Raw genomic sequence first — 16,893 nt, forward strand, 5'->3', positions numbered from 1 at the left:
TATGATTCAGCTAACCACTTCCCTTTGCTCTGAAGTTGTTTCTTTTTTTACTTTTCCAAGCCCAGCCATATGTTTCAAGACACACATGCCCTGGAGGGTGGCAAATGACATGGAATAACCTCCTCCGAATGTATAGTGTGCCATGCTGTTATAGTACGCAAAGGTGTCATTATGGAGTTGCCATGGCACAAGAACTGAGTGCTTGAAATGGACTCACACCTACTGTGTTTGAATTATATAATCCTGTAACTGTTTCAACATGTGTGTGTGTTGCTCTCCTGCCAGGCTTAATAAGGTTGTTACATTTATGGCTTCATCTTTACGGTACGGCTGTAAGGGTACCCGGCCCTTTTGTACATTGTTTTGGATTCAGTGCTACCATTTGTTTTGAATGCATTTTTTTTCTCTAAACCACAATACCACAATAGTTATGGATGCCGTTATTTTCTAAAGATCTCAATGTTCTTGAGAAAAGTCAGACACGTCACATAGAGCTTCTGAGCTCATAGAGAGGGGAGTATGATTTTCCTAAACTCTCTTTCTTCTCTGCACCCTTGTTTTCAGATGTCATGGCGCCCGACATACCGAAGCTCCAAGTTTCGAAACGTGTATGGCAAAGTGGCCAACCGGGAGCACTGCTTCGACGGCATTCCCATCACAAAGAACGTCCATGACAACCACTTCTGCGCCGTCAACGCCAAGTTCCTCGCCATTGTCACCGAGAGCGCTGGAGGAGGCTCCTTCATTGTCATCCCTGTTTCCCAGGTAACCGGTGTTTCAGGTCCAGGGAGCACCAAACACTTTGATAGATCTGAATGTCTGTAGGGTGGCATGCTTGTCTGTCCTCTCCTCCTCTCTGTTGTAGAGAGAGTTACAGTATCTCACTCAGGATCAGCCTGGGCAAGTACAATTAGAATTAGCATTGGAACTGGAATTAGAATTCCATTTATTACTATTGTACTAGAGATACAACAAAATTCAGACACACTGCCTGAGCAGAGCTCAAATAAATAGGACACGATAAAACATAAGCTAATAAAAAGACTTTTAAGAACTTTCATACATGGACACAACACGCACAGTAACAATTTACAATTTATTACAGTATTGAAGTACATAACAACTGTCTCCCAGAGAGGGGTTTAGTTTGCAGGAGACTTCTCATCATAATGTTAAAAAGAGAAGTCGGGTAACTGCAGATCCTCACAATGTTAAAGAACATGGAAAACAATTTTAGCATCTGGTTATGAACCTGTAAGGGAACTAAGATATGGTGACCCACTACCTTGTGTGTGAAGTAAATCTAACTAGTAGTTTAAACTTTAAAGTACACACACACACAGGATGGACTGTGGCTTTAAGCCTTAGAGCAGGCCAACAGCAATTACATACACCAAATTAAAGAAATATAAATAAGGGCAAAATCCATTTAAGTCTTTAAGACTTTTTTTTTTCTTTTGTCTTTTTTTTCTTCATAAAGTTATTAACTAAAGGGGCAAAATCCTGAAGATTGTTTAAAAAAAGGAGGAGTGGAACTGTTTTCCATTGCCTTGGACTGCACCAAAACATTCCCTCTGTAATCAGAGTCCAGCTTGTGAGACGGCCAGAGTTTAGATAATAATGAATAGGAATTCCGCTGTTATCAGTCAACTGCTCAGTTCAAGACCAACATAACAACACCATGGCTGCTTAGCTAATGGGAAATCTGCTGCCTTGAGGCCTTTTGTAAACATGTGGTGGAGGTCGTTAGTTTAAATATTACACGTAGCTCAGGCTTACCTCAGCATTTCTTTATGTTTCACTTTGACTTCCTTAAGTGCTTAGCATACTGTGGGATTAGCGTCTGCAGAGGTCATGTCTGGCTGCAGTCTGGTTTCAGTATTAACGAGTGGTGACAGTTAGCCGGCTAAGGACACACTTTCTCTGTCCCACTGACACAGAACCATTTTCTCCCACTGAAGGGTGGACTAGTGCCTCAGATGTCTTACACACTTTCAGATACCAATATATGTCCCTCCGGATAAAATATAAGTCTCTGTCTATCATGATGATGCCATATTATGCATCTACTGTATAAGCATGCCATATTATGTTAGTAACCTTAAATTTGATAACAAAGACACAAAACAAAAACTGTGCCTCAGGTGTATTACATATTTAGAGAAACAAGCCATAAAATGCTAGCACACATACCATGCTAACATGCTAGCACACATACCATGCTAATCCCCAAATCTAGAAATATGTGCACCTTACAGACAAGTTCCGTTTGAGTCCAGAGGAGAGTGTGGTAGTTATGTTGGGAGGCTTGGGTGTGTGCACTGCCCCTTTAAGACAGACCTGGCAGTGAAGCTGAAATGGCTGCAAAGCTTTCATCCTGAGCGCATGCCAAGGCGAGCAGTTACCAGAGAGCAATGTAAATTAATCTGGGACTTTAAATCTCTTAGTTGGTCCTTGGGCTGGTATCAGCTGAAACACATTGTCCTCGGTGGCCGGAATCAAAGACATCAGTGCTGTGCTGTGGCCACACTGTAACAGAGCCAGATCACTTGCACTGATTATCTTGTGCTTGAGTTTGCTTCCCCTGAGGTGTCTCTCCTAGTGACTGTCACAGCAGCGTAGCCTAGCCAGCCTGAGCCTGATCACGCAATGCCACAGCAGAGCCCCCGAAGTGAATTGTGTCCTGTCATTAGCGTACCAAACGAGCCAGATGCAAAATGCCCGATGCCGAGTGCTAAATTACCAGCATTCCCACTGCCCTGTCACAAAGTCCTAATAGGCAAGTGCCCCCACTTGGCGGCCATCTTGGTAACGCACTCTGGGGAGTTATCAGGCAGCTACTTTTCTATTCAAGTGAATGGGGAGCTCAGTTCAGTTCAGTTTCATTTGTCATTGTTACAGGATAACAACGATAACATTTAAATCACATGAATCACCCATTACTCATATACATAATTAAGTCCCCATTAATACCCCATAGAAAAACCCAGAAAGTGCTATATCCAGTAAAGTGCTTAGTGCAATAAATAAATACATCTAATAGACGAAGGGTTGTTAGAGTGTTTTTGCAGCGATGCAAAGTCCAGGTCATAGTTAGGCATGCAGGAAGGGGCGGGATATGTGTAGACTACTGCCAGTGTTACGAACTAACCCCATGCATTTCAGTGGAAGAGTCTTTGAGTGCTGTGTCTCCTATCAGAAAGGCTCTTGAAAGCCTGTCATCACATGTCCCTTTCCCTTGCACGCGCTGTCACAAGACACAGCTAGTTCTGTTGTGGAACCATGGAATACTGAGTGTCTGTTCAGCTATGATCAAGGTTGCAAATTCAAAAAACTCAGATCTGCCAACAGGGGCACTTCAGTCAGCATCATTTGCAGCTATTCCACTGATATTTATTTATTTATGTATTCAATTATTCAATCGTGCATTTATTTATTTATATATATTGCAGGGGCCGGACTAATGGCCTTCACTTCAGAGCAGGCAGCTCTGGAGTCATTTCTGTTGTGTGCTTTCTCTCACACGGTCCTGTCTTTGTGTTTGCCAGGTGAGCTTATTGGTGCTGCTGGTGCAGCTTTATTGCTTTGCTGAAATTAATGCAGTACGTCAGTACACAGGGGCCCTGGGCTTGAGTGGACAGCTTCTCCTAAAGAGCTATGAGTCCTTGTCAGCCGAGTCGCACAGATCCTGAATATACTGGGCAATGCCAAAGACCCACTAATGTGTAAGGATTTCATTAGAGGTCTGAGGATGGTTGTGAAAATAATCCTTTTAACACAACCTGCTGGACCTTTTGAATGAATCTGACAGTAGTATTGAGTGACAATTATTTACACTTGACAAAGCATAAATTTGGTACTCATTTTGAGCACTGTCAGCTACATATGCACAGGGCAGTACCGACAGATGGGAACAATATCATCTGAACTCTGCACTGCTATTTGCTTGACAATGTGATAGGGACTCTGGAAGAATAATTGCATGCAGATATTACTAGCAGGCTGCCAAGAGGAGCGATGACACAGGACGGGTTTAAGGTATCCATGGTGATGTCATCAGACTGAGTTTAAGGACTGGAAAAACTAAGAGCAGCCTTGACCATATGGCACAGCTGCGGCCTGCAGAATTTTAAATATTAAACAGTCATGAACGATAAAATGCTGTCCTATTCTCATAGCTATTACTGTACAACATTCTGCCCTCATGAATGCTATTTCATAGATATCCCAACATGAGCCTCCATCTTTGACAACTAACTCACCGTGTTTAGGAAGGATGTGTGTAAGATAGAGTATGTGGCTAGGATGATTTATATTCAAAAATTGCCTGAATGTATGCAGTGGAGGAGCAGCTAAAAGCCATATTGGCGAATGCTGATCCTCACAGAGAGCCATCTGCTTCCCTGCAGAGGAAGAGGAGAGAGGAAGAGGAGAGACTGCCTCTTGCTGCCAGCTACTGTTCTCACAGCTCAGCACAGGAAAAAAAAAAACACTTAACCAGCACTAACACTAACACACCCTCTGTAGTTGGCAAATTAACCAAATCCGTTAAAATCCACAAAACGCACCGCTAGGTCTCAAAGGCTTTGTGCAGAGTAGTCAGTGGCAGCACTCTGGCAGGAGTCGAGCACTTGCTTACTCACTCACACAGTGCTGGAGAGCCAGGCTCCAGATGGGCCTGTTATTAGCTTTGAGCACTGGTGTATGTGTTAATGACCAGACTCTGACACAGATTTTCCAGCCTCCTGGAAAGATTAGGAACTGCTGGATGCGTCTCTGGGAGCGACTAGACCAGACTAGCTCACACTGGCTCACACACATTGGACTCAACGCCACACCGGCTCACACAGAGGCCGCTCTGGGAGCGGCTACACCAGACTAGCTCACCAGACTAGCTCACACAGAGGCTGCATTACACTAGCTCACGCAGAGGCCATCCCATGCATTTTGCAGTTGCTGTAATACGAATAACAACCTTCAGTAGCGCAACGACATCAGAATGTCTGTAAGACAACATGCATCTGTTCTGTTCTCAGTCCAGAAACCTGGAGAACACAGAGTATAGCATCTCTGTCAGATCCTGTTGCGTAACGGACACAAACACACAGCCTCTCAGCCCTCATCAGCCTCAGCACAGTCTCTGCCTCTTTCTCTAACTGCTGGCTCTCCCAGCAGTGCAGGCAGCAGAGGAAATGGCTGATTGATATTAGTGAGTCAACAGAGCCCTCCAGATTTCATACAGTAGCAATGACCTTTGACTTGCCACACAACTATGACTGATATCTAAACATTCAAAGCAGAAATGAAATGTTGCACAGCAAGCAACTCTCCAAACCCCTGCCTTGACATTATGTCATTATGCATATAAATATTTGACTCCGTATGCAACGTGCATTGTTTTACTGTATGCCTATAATTCTTTGACGTATTAGGCATAAAAATACCGTTTTAAGTGTGATGTGAAGAATAGTAGATTGTGATTGTATGATGACTGCATGGTAGGACCTCTCATTTGACTGACGGCCTGCGGTGCGTTTCCCAAAACCATAGTTGCTAACCTGTTAGCAACTTAGTTGGTTGGCAATGGGAAATTGCTTTGCAGCCAATAAAGTTTCTAACTTAGTTAGCAACTATGGTTTTGGGAAATGCACCCCTGGCCGTTAACAGCTGATCGCTCACCTATACCAAGACCCAGAGAGTGGCTCAGATGTTTTGTGTGACTGAGGCTGCAATTCAGTAGTTTGTTTATGGTTAATAGGTAGAAAAAACTCACACTTTTAGCCTGATTCTCCCTAAATGGTAGAATATAACGCCCACTCTGGTTTACAGGAAAAAACAACTATTTTTTAGTTCCAGCACCGAATAAAAATGCCACGTTCTAGCTCACTGAGCCTGCTTTGGGAGCAGCTAGCTCACAGAGGCCAGGACTAATAGTGCCCTCCTTCACCTACTGCCACAGGGCCAGAGAATCAGATAGAGTGCAAACTATAAGGCAGAAATGGCCTTGAAGCGGGGGGGGGGGGGGGGGGGGGGGGGGGGGTGGAGATGGGGGGGTAGAGAAGGCATAGAGAAAGAAGGAGGTAGAGAGGAGAGCAGAAAGAGGAGAGCAGGAGGAAATAAGAGAGGGAGTAGGGAAAGAAAGAGAGATAGAGAGAGAGAGAGAGAGAGAGAGAAAGAAACACAGAAAGATCCACCTTTTTCATATTTATTATACCTTTTGGGAACTTTTGTCCGACTTTTCCAGAGAGGAAATTGCCAAATCCCCACTGATTTCCCACTGAAGCGTTTAAATAGTCACATCCTGTCTTTGGGATGTGTTGCACTTGCTGACTATATGCAGCTGCAGAATCCGGCCATGCAGGTTGCAAGGTTTTCTGCCCTGTGAGGTTTTCTGCCTTGCTAGCTTGCTGTTGCTCTTCTCATATACTCAAGTCTGTTTTATGACATGATAGATACTGCAGAAGCAGAACATACTCTGCTGGTGATGATTCCACCATCCACCTCTATTTACTGTCAAACTTTTCCTACATTAGTGAGATATGAAGCATATGCCGGGAGAGGGAGCAGTCCCACAGGCCTCCTTTCAGGGTGTCTGTCTGGTGTCTAGGTTGTGTTATTGGGTTGCGGTGAGCTGCATGTTTTGTTGTGGGTGCTTGATGAGATTATGGGCGTCTAATTAGGGTGTTTGTCACGCAGTCTGTGTAAATTAGGGTCTGCATTACAAAAACTGCTGGTCTTACCAAGACGTATAATCCCTTATGTGGTGGTTTTGTTATTTAGTAATTCCTCATTTTCTGGAAATGTGTCATTTTCTTCCAAGAGAGCTTACCAAATGTAATTGCTTTTTTGTATTTATTTATTTGATTTAGTTAAATCAGGATGTCTTGAATGAATGCCTTTTTCAAAATATTTGCCAGTGTAGACTAACTAGCTGGATTCGGTTTTACACCCCAGGACTATAGGTGTCAAACATTGATGGCTCATGGCTGTGTTTTTGCAGCCTTTATCACTAGGCTACTTCTGCATCAACAGAGAGCTAAATGTGTCATCCCAGAGAGACATTGTAAGACGTTGTCAATTTGTCCTCGGTCGTACCATTCCTCTTTGAGCATGACATCTGAGAGGCCCATCTCATTATTGTCGCCTGTACCCTACCGAGTTTTGAGCTCTTCGGGGAAATCAGAGTGGTAGGAACCAGTTTAACACTGCATATGGAAATAGCCTGAAATGAGAACACCCTCGAGCCGCCAGCCACTGTGCTAATTAAGAACAATTCCACAAATTATTTTGAAATTTGCTTCGCCTTTGTGTAGCTGAAACGTTGGAACCAAAGGCTAGATGATGGGTCTGTTTTAGGCTATTTGAATGAAACACCCCCTGTTGAGTGATAATACACACAAAGCTATTTAACCCAGTGAACCATGCAATATTACAAGTCCCGAATCGCATTTTATGGCTTAGTGAAGAGGATGTCATAACATTACAAATCTGTGGCGACTGTAAGCTCTCACCATCTTCTCCAAGTGCAAGCCCAGAGAAGCAGGCGGTTTGAAGTACGTGACCCGAGAGTTCCATCCCGCGGGAGATAAGAAGCAGGTCACTGGGCTGAAATGACATCAAACATTCATGACATCATGACCGATATCCTGCAGCTCAGCCCAGGAGCTCTGAGCATTGTGCTACAGCACCACCTAGTGTTCACTAAAGGGAAGTCTCCCAGTTTAAACTGCAGCCGAGCTCACACAAGATACAGTATCTGCATTATGTAAATTACAGAAAACAAGTTCGTTATGGTGGAAGTGAAGCAAAATATTTACATGACAATCTTACTATAATAAGATTGCATACGGTGTACTTTATTGGAAAATAAAGTATACAAAATAATACCCTGAGTTTGCCAATAAAGATGATAACGATGATATTCTTAATACATTATTGAGAGACAAATTAATTTAGTGTTTCTGTTGCATTTATTAACCTGCTTTATGTTTTTTCTTCCTTTTGTCCTTTTCCTATATAGTCAGGACGTATTGAACCTCACTATCCTAAGGTTTGTGGTCACCAAGGCAATGTGTTGGACATCAAGTGGAATCCTTTCATCGACAACATAATCGCCTCCTGCTCTGAAGACTCTTCTGTGAGTGGACTGCTGTAAATGAATGAACTTACCTCATAACCAGCTGCACCGGGGACTCTTAAATATATATATATTAATATATAAATATATATAAATATATATATATATATTCCTACCCTTGGCAAATATTTTCTCTTTATCAATATGTTTGTTCTGACAGAAAATGACACTGCCACATGCCAAAAGGTCACAAGACAATGTGGTAGAAACATGGAATCATAAAAAGAAGCGTTTTCATCTTTTTTAAACATTTTTATGAAAAATGGTGTGTCCTACATTTTTCATTCCCTTTTTAAATAATCAATGGAAATGATCTTTATTTGCCATCACAGCTCTCAAAATGGTTCTTATAATAGCTTTATCAACATGTTCAATATGTCCAGGTGTACTCTTATAAAGGTTAAGCTGAGTTGTGCATGTTTGGAGAAGAGTGATCCATGATCAGCATCCATGATGACCAAGTGGTCCATTTTGGAATGGGGTGAAAATTTCAACCACCAAAACACCATACCCACAGTGGAGAATAGCTACAGAAATGTATTAGTTTTGAGTGTTTTTCAGACAATGGAGCCTGGCAACATGGTTAAACTAAACGGCATTATGAGAAAAAAGGACTACATCAAGATTCTGAAGGAAAAACCTCAGGCACTGAGCAGGGAACCTTGGGCTCATAAGCAGCATTGGACCTTTAAGCAAGACAATAGGTATAGGTATATATAGGTATATATGTACTCTTTTGATCCCGTGAGGGAAATTTGGTCTCTGCATTTATCCCAATCCGTGAATTAGTGAAAAACACTCAGCACACAGTGAACACACAGTGAGGTAAAGCACACACTAACTCGGGGAGCAGTGAGGGGTTAGGTGCCTTGCTCAAGGGCACTTCAGCCGTGCCTACTGGTCGGGGTTCGAAGTCCGAAGCGCTAACCAGTAGGCCACGGCTGAATGATCTGAAACATCCAGCCAAAGTGGGAAATAAATGGAACAAGAAACAATATCAACATTTTAGAGTGGCCCAGCCAGAGTCCACACCTCAATCCATAAAAAAGTGAGCACCAGGCCAGAGTGATGGAAAATAATTGTTCCTGCCTCAAAACCCATATTGCTGCTTAAAAGGTGCGGTCTAGAATCATTGTGGAGACATGGAGAGGCTTGATAGGTATTATAAGAACCATTTGAGAACTGTGATGGCACATCAAGTTTTCATTGGTTATTTAAAAAGGGTATGAATAATTTCATAAAAAAAGATAAAAATGCTTCTGTTTTTGATTCCATGTTTCCACCACATTGTCTTACAACCTTTTGGCATGTGGCAGTGTCATTTTCAGTCAGAACAAACATATTGGTCAAGAGAAAATCAACATTAAATTAATATTTGCCAAAGGTATGAATCATTTTGTTCTTAACTGTATATATATATACACTTTAGTGTTTATAGTGTCAAGATCTTTTGAACCCTCTGTATCAGGATTTATGGCAACTGTATATTTTAATTCATGGGCATTAGGCATGTAATTTATGTGTATATTTAGCCCTTCTGGTTTTCATTCAGTGGGAGATAAGCTCTGTGGTGGGCTACACTGTACGTCAGTGGTCATCTGTAATCCCCTGCAATCCCAGAGTATCCAGGATATTTCTGCATCTGTGCCCACTGCCGCCACGCTTGCCTGGGTTTCTCCATCGTACCCTCTGACCTAGCCTCACTGGCTTAGCTCTCAGACCTTGAATGACAATGCAGAGCAGATCTCAGATGTTAATTTTCAGAGTTCACAGATTCACACATAAAGCAAAAGACAATTTATAATATAGGTTACAAACAGGAAGCTGACATTCAGGTTGGGTATTCACAGTATACTTGAAAAAACTGAGAAAACTAAGTATTCCAAAATACTGTGCTACTAGTGATGCTGTGTTATTGAGCTGTACTGGTCCTGATGCTGTGTTATGCTGTACTGGTAGTGATGCTGTGTTATTGAGCTATACTGGTCCTGATGCTGTGTTGCCATGCTGCACTGGTCCTGATGCTATGTTGCCATGCTGTACTGGTAGTGATGCTGTGTTGTTATGTTATACTGGTAGTGATGCTGTGTTGTTATGCTGTACTGGTCCTGATACTGTGTTGCCATGCCGTACTGGTAGTGATGCTCTGTTCTTATGCTATACTGGTAGTGATGCTGTGTTTGTATGCTATACTGGTAGTGATGCTGTGTTGTTATGCTGTGCTGGTCCTGATGCTGTGTTCAGTGTGTTGTTATGCTGTGTCGTTTCCTCAGGTGAGAATATGGGAGATTCCCGAGGGAGGACTGAGGCGAAACATGACGGAGGCTGTGTTGGAGCTATATGGCCACAGCCGGCGGGTGGGCCTGATCGAGTGGCACCCCACAACCAGCGGCATCCTCTTCAGCGCTGGTTACGACTACAAGGTGACGACACTGGAGCAAAATGAATCACATTACTGATGCAGAAAGTTAGTGTCTGATGAATGTGTGACTAGCATTGGGATGAGTTGTTAACATGCCTGTCTCCTCTCCTGACCACCTTGCCGCAGATCTTAATCTGGAACCTTGAGATCGGAGAGCCGGTGAAGATGATTGACTGCCACTCGGACGTGATCCTCTGCATGTCCTTCAACACGGACGGCAGCTTGCTGGCGACGAGCTGCAAGGACAAGAAGCTGCGTGTGATTGAGCCTCGATCTGGCCGAGTCTTACAAGTGAGGACAAATTATCTTCAAGTAACCTTAACAGACATGTCATAGATGTATTACATCCAGAAGCTATTCAATCATCAGTGTGGGAAAAAAAAACCTTACTCACTGAAATTTGCAACATTTGAAAAGTCAATATACCTCACAACCAGTGTCCTTAGGCTATATGTTGAGATGAACAATGTACAACTTGACTCAAAGGCACTAAAAATCAATCATTGACTCCACAAACCATGTTTTTAAAGGCTGCATTGAACTTTGATGACACAAATAATTCTGTTTTGTCCACAGAAAGTTCTCTCCGGTGCTGTAGGTCAGGCCTTTTCAAAGCTGACTTTTCGAGGCAGTCACAAGGCCCTACACACTAGGGAATGCCATGCATTATTAATACTGTATCGTGTGTTTTACTCCAATGGTTCTCTCTTACTTCTTTAGCCCCACAGCAGCAAAGCAGCCACTGACAGCAGAGCTGTTAACTGCTGATAGTTAATCCTCCACCCCATGTTTCTATAAATATCCTACAAAATTAAATTACATTATGCTGAACTGTTTTTTATAAGACCCAAGTGGATCTTGTCCCAGCGTAATGGGGAAAGTAGGTCCCCCTAGAGGTTAATCTTTGATATGGGTAATAGCCTCAGTTTTGACCAGGCTGTATGCATGAAGACTGTAGGGTGATGTTTAGCTACTGTAATTGAATTACTATTTTTTTGTTCTTTGGATAGGAGGCTAACTGTAAAAACCACAAAGTAAACCGGGTGGTGTTCCTGGGCAACATGAAGCGACTGCTGACAACGGGGGTGTCTCGTTGGAACACTAGACAGATTGCATTGTGGGATCAGGTGAGAAAATCCCCTCCCCACCAAAACCTGCACCAACGCCCCCTTTACCAGGCAATTGCCTGCCTCATATCGCCAGTGCCATTTGCTTTTGGTTAACCTGCGACATGTGCCACAGAGAGCATGGGCACTTAAAGGAGAAATCCGGCAATTTTTCACATAGGTCTCCGTTTCTCGAGGTCACCGAGTACTGTTGGTACGGGGGGAAAAATGTAGGCGATCGGTTTTATCTAGCTCTAGTTGCGGCAGCCAACAGCTAAAGTAGCCAGGCAGCTACAGCGCTACACTCTGGGGGCATGTTCATGATTTCTCCTTTACTGTAAGATCCTTCACAAGAGGTGTCCAGTGTTAAAAATGACCTCTGTCACCGCTCCTGCATGCTCTGGGTGTTTGTACGTGAACAGACGCTTGATTGACAGAGTCATGACATGGCCCTGACCATAGCTGTATGTCTTCCTCAGGAGGATCTGTCCATGCCCATCGTCGAGGAGGAGATCGATGGGCTGTCAGGGCTGCTCTTCCCCTTTTACGATCCAGACACACACATGCTGTATCTGGCCGGCAAGGTGAGCAAGCTCTTACATCTAAAATCAACACTTTTAAAGCAGATATTTACATTTAAAGTGTCTTGTTAGCTTTTTTATTTTGCCTTTTAAAATAATGTTTGCATCTGTTTACAGGGAGATGGGAATATTCGTTATTATGAGATCACCTCGGAGAAGCCATACTTGATGTATCTGATGGAGTTTAGATCCCCAGCACCTCAGAAGGGACTAGGTAGGTATTACACAGAGAATGCACAAAGTGGTCTTGGTATAGATATGCATATAGATATGCATTTAGTATCTGATGGTTTGTTTGAGAATATGAAGACGATTCAGGATCCTCTTACTTTATGTAATAAAACCAAATACATTCTCAAAACCTTGTGAATTACTCAGTGATATACCAAAGGCAATTTTGTAATGACCTTATGAATATAATCCATGTCCAAAACGTGTTCTCGTGGTATGGTTTGCAGGTGTGATGCCAAAGCATGGCCTTGATGTGGCAGCCTGTGAAGTATTCCGGTTCTATAAGCTGGTGACGCTGAAGGGCCTGGTCGAGCCCATCTCCATGATCGTGCCTAGGAGGGTCAGTGGGTGCATCCTAACCCTTCCCAAAGCATGAACTAATAACGCTGCCAATCATAACTCCATTACTGTGAACTGCCTCAGACACTAACAGAATAGAGCAGTGCTCCTCCGGGAGGTCTTTAGGGGAAGTACTGGTGCCAGAGCCTCTGCATTGATACCACACACAAATACTGCAGGAGGACTGCCAAGATTTGCTAGTCAGCATCTCCAACATGACTTACTTTGACATGGCTGCAGAATCCCTCTCCTTTGGCATAAGTGTGTAATTGCTTGTCAACTCATCACACTATGGAGTCACTTGTGAGTTCACCTCACATCAGACGCTGGGCCTGTGTTGTCTCAGGCTGCAGTAAGTGGAGGAGGTGTGGGCCAGATTTGAGGCTCCACAGAGCAGACAGGGCTGCCTCTCTTTGATCGTGATATATTCAGGGACGATATGCATATCTCAGAAGAAGTAATTTCTGTGGGGAATAACATCTTGCTTCGTTACCAAGACACTTCAGTACAGAAATATGTTCTTCAGCTCTTCTTCGGTTTCTGATGTTCAAAAGAGAAATGGCAGCATACCATTCTCACCTCACCTTATCCTCTCAAATAAATTAACAAAACAGTTATAAGCTGTCATACAATTATTTCATTTTAACAAACTAACTAAAAATGTTGAGTTGTGTGCAGTAGTGTGCTGTGTGGCACAGCAAGGCTTCTGTGAGGTGCTGTTTATGGGAAACGTAACTCACTGCAAATAATTACAAAAATGGGAGCGCCTTGGTGTGCAGAGCATCTCTTATATCCTGTAGGCCTAGACTAAGGCACTGTTTATGGCACTGACTCTGCATGTGTGTGTTTATGCCACAGTCCGAGACGTACCAGGAGGACATCTATCCCATGACCGCCGGGACAGAGCCGGCCATTTCAGCTGACGAGTGGTTAAGTGGGATCAACAGAGGTACAGCATCCTGTCTACTCTCTGTGAGATCCTCTGATTTGATCTCTGTGAGAAGCTCACGCATCTGATGTGTGTGTGTGTGTGTGTGTGTGTGTGTGTGTGTGTGTGTGTTTGTACAGATCCTGTCCTCATGTCTCTGAAAGAAGGCTACAGCAGGCCCAGCCAGCTTGTCTTCAAAGCCCCTGTAAAGGAGAAGAAGAGTGTTGTGGTGAATGGGATCGACCTGCTGGAGAACGTTCCACCCAGGACGGAAAACGAGGTGCGTAGAAACCATGCGACTTATGCATCTGTGTGAGAAGCAGCTTGGATCATGGAGCAGTGTGCTGTGTTAGACTACTTCCTAGGGCAGAGGTGTCGATTTTTACTCCAGTCTCTCTGATCACTCTAAGTCTTGTCTCGTCTCGTTTGGCAGCTCCTACGGATGTTCTTCAGGCAACAAGACGAGCTGCGTCGGCTGAAGGAGGAACTCACCCAGAAGGACGTTAAGATTAGACAGCTAGAGCTGGAGCTGAACAACCTGCGGAACAACCCCAATAACATCTGAGCAGAGGAGGGTGGGGCCTCGGGGGCAGTGCCTGCCTGGCCATCTGTGTGATATCTCTCCGAGCCCCTGGCACTGCCGAATCCAACAGCAACGTGCCTCCCTCCTCTCCTTTTAGCATGCCCAGCAGGGGCATTTGTTTTCACTAGGCGATGCCCCTTCCCTGGCGTGTGCTCCAGAAACTTCTTCAGGGGTAGAGAGATCCCCCTCCTCGTGAACCCGAGCTAACTTCTCCCTCTCCCTCGCCCACTGCCACTTGTGCTGTGGGGAGCTCCATCTCCCACTGAGGAGCTGTGTGAGAGATCTGCACCCATGGGTGTGCATGTGAACTGTGTAAAGAGGGAACACAAATATGTTTTACTACAGGGCTTTGCTTTTCCTTTTCCCCCATGAGTGTATCAACTGCAGTTGACAAGTTGACATCTGGATTTGAATGGCTTTCATCAGCTATATTAGCCTGTTTCTGAAGGTAGATGATTTTCCGTCTCTGTATCTTCAACCTGCCTCTAAAATAGTAGTATTTTACTTTTAATATGGTAATTATTTATTTTGATATGCTCTTTTGTTTTAGGCTCTGTTCTTTGTAGTCGAGTTCATCTCAGTAAAAATTTACAGACAACAAAGATTAGTACTGTAATTTACAGGTATGTCTTAGTTATTCCTCAAGAGCTAAGACTCTGAAATGAACTGTGTCAGTGATGTATCTTTTTGGTTAGAATCTTCATTGGAGACCAGTGCCATGTGCCAAGACCAAGGTAATGTTGTTAACATGTTGGTGTGCAAACCATATCTCTCAAGGAAATCACTGAATCTGGCCTCCGCACAGTGAACTCAATGAAGTAATGCAAGGTGTGTTCTGTATGTGTGAGCTTCTTCTTTTAACCGTATAAGTGAGAAAGCAAGAGTGTTTTTGTCAGTTCTGACAAAACAAAGACAACCTTAGAGAGAATTGTAATGGTATTTCCTTAGTAGAGCTAGTCATAGAGAAAAGTTAGGTTTCCCATATAAAGAAGTAGAATGCAGTAATACCGTATAAAACACTGAAACAGATAGATATGGACCCTTTCAAGAGAGTTCCATTATCAGCATCATAGTTGGCCCCACAAGACTTCCTTTTTAACATTCCATATGTTATCTTAATGCAGAGGAAGTAGATTGGGGCCCAAATAGAACGTTCAAACTTTGTTTTTGTTTTTATTGTTGAAAGGGTCTATAGATGGCCAGACTGGTTGTAGTGAGGCTGAATGTTTTAAATTGAGCTAAGTAAAATGATGAGTTTTTTGGTCACCCTACAAAACTTTTTTTCCTTACAGCTTCATACATCAGTTGCATTTAACCTTAGATTTAAATGTGGGCTCAGTTCCTGAAGTCAAAAGGGAAATCTTTATCCTGGCGTCAATAACACCTCTCAGTGCAGTCACAGCATCAGAGTTTAACCATCAAAATCTCTTATGTGCTAATTATTTGTCCTGAATACATCACCGAACTCGTACTTTTGTGTGCAATGCAGGTTTATGTTGGATTTGTATGCACACAGTCTTCTGTTGGCAAAAAAGTAAGTAAGTGTGTGTTATTTTATTGCCAGTCAATTTCCAATCCTGAAACTTTGGTAGGTGTTTTTAGAAGTTCGTCTTGAGATTTTACATATACAAATGTGTGTCTGTCATAAAAGTTTCCCCAGCTCACTGAAAGAACCATTCCTGTTTGCTGATGAGAACCACTTGTTTCGTAGAGGCAGAGGTAATTGGTGGAGGTCGAGGTCACTGGTGGAATGAGCAGCTTGGATGAAAGGGGGGGGGGGCAAAGCAGGTTACTCTCTGCGTGGAATACACATTGACGATATGCATAACATTGCCCACGTGGCCCATTGTCACCAACTTGTGAGAGCATCCACAGCGGTGTCTGGCGGTGAGTTAAGCAGGATGGTTGTCGTAGTTGCTTCTTTTAAATTCGAAGACTGAGCTCAAGTTAGTTAGGACCGATCACCAGGTGAAACCATAAACACTGCACCTCAACACAACATGTGCTACTAAAGTACACCCTATAACCCCGTGATGCTGATAGGCCTAAACTGTTTTGTGTATATAAACGTGTACGTACAGTATGTCCTTGTTTGTCTCAGAAGTTGTAAGATTTCATAGTTTCCTAAGTTTCCCAGCTTCTGGCAGGTCTTAAAGGATATAAAGCCAACAACCATGTATCGCTAAAAAAAACAATGATGTGGTTGAGTATTAAAATAATTCTCACAGTAATTTTATACGCATTTTTGGCCTGTACTATTCGCACACTAGTATCATAACGGTCATATTCATCCAGTGAATTCCTAAGAACTTGTGACAGTGCGTTTTGTTCTAGTAAATGTTTGTATGTTGCCAATAGTTTAAATGCTCATTTCCTTTGGTCAAATTCCAAACCATTTCCATCCTACACTTGAAAACCTGTAGGCCTACGAGCACTTTCATTTAGTCTCTAGGTCAAACCATCTTGAGAAAGATAAATTCAGTCATTAGTATGGTTAAGGGACACTGTCATTCATGAAAAATGTCTTTTAAATTCCACTGAGCTGTCAGCTTGTCTGTGACTGTCT

At 43.1% G+C, this 16,893-nt stretch overlaps 1 protein-coding gene across 2 annotated transcripts in view; it reads left to right on the forward strand.

Annotated features, from left to right (window-relative positions):
* Positions 1-16,677, forward strand: part of coro2ba (coronin, actin binding protein, 2Ba) — a 38,437-nt gene extending 21,760 nt beyond the window's left edge. For both annotated transcript variants that reach the window (XM_042061120.1, XM_042061121.1), the window contains exons 2-12: positions 565-765; positions 8,021-8,137; positions 10,411-10,560; positions 10,686-10,850; positions 11,570-11,686; positions 12,145-12,249; positions 12,364-12,460; positions 12,705-12,817; positions 13,675-13,765; positions 13,885-14,024; positions 14,178-16,677. In XM_042061120.1, the coding sequence (XP_041917054.1) occupies positions 565-765; positions 8,021-8,137; positions 10,411-10,560; positions 10,686-10,850; positions 11,570-11,686; positions 12,145-12,249; positions 12,364-12,460; positions 12,705-12,817; positions 13,675-13,765; positions 13,885-14,024; positions 14,178-14,309 (1,428 nt within the window). In that variant the 3' untranslated portion in view covers positions 14,310-16,677. The remainder of the gene's footprint in view (positions 1-564; positions 766-8,020; positions 8,138-10,410; positions 10,561-10,685; positions 10,851-11,569; positions 11,687-12,144; positions 12,250-12,363; positions 12,461-12,704; positions 12,818-13,674; positions 13,766-13,884; positions 14,025-14,177) is intronic.
* Positions 16,678-16,893: the final 216 nt, after the last annotated feature.

The sequence above is a fragment of the Alosa sapidissima genome, chromosome 14, assembly GCF_018492685.1.
Source record: "Alosa sapidissima isolate fAloSap1 chromosome 14, fAloSap1.pri, whole genome shotgun sequence".
NCBI lineage: Eukaryota > Metazoa > Chordata > Actinopteri > Clupeiformes > Clupeidae > Alosa > Alosa sapidissima.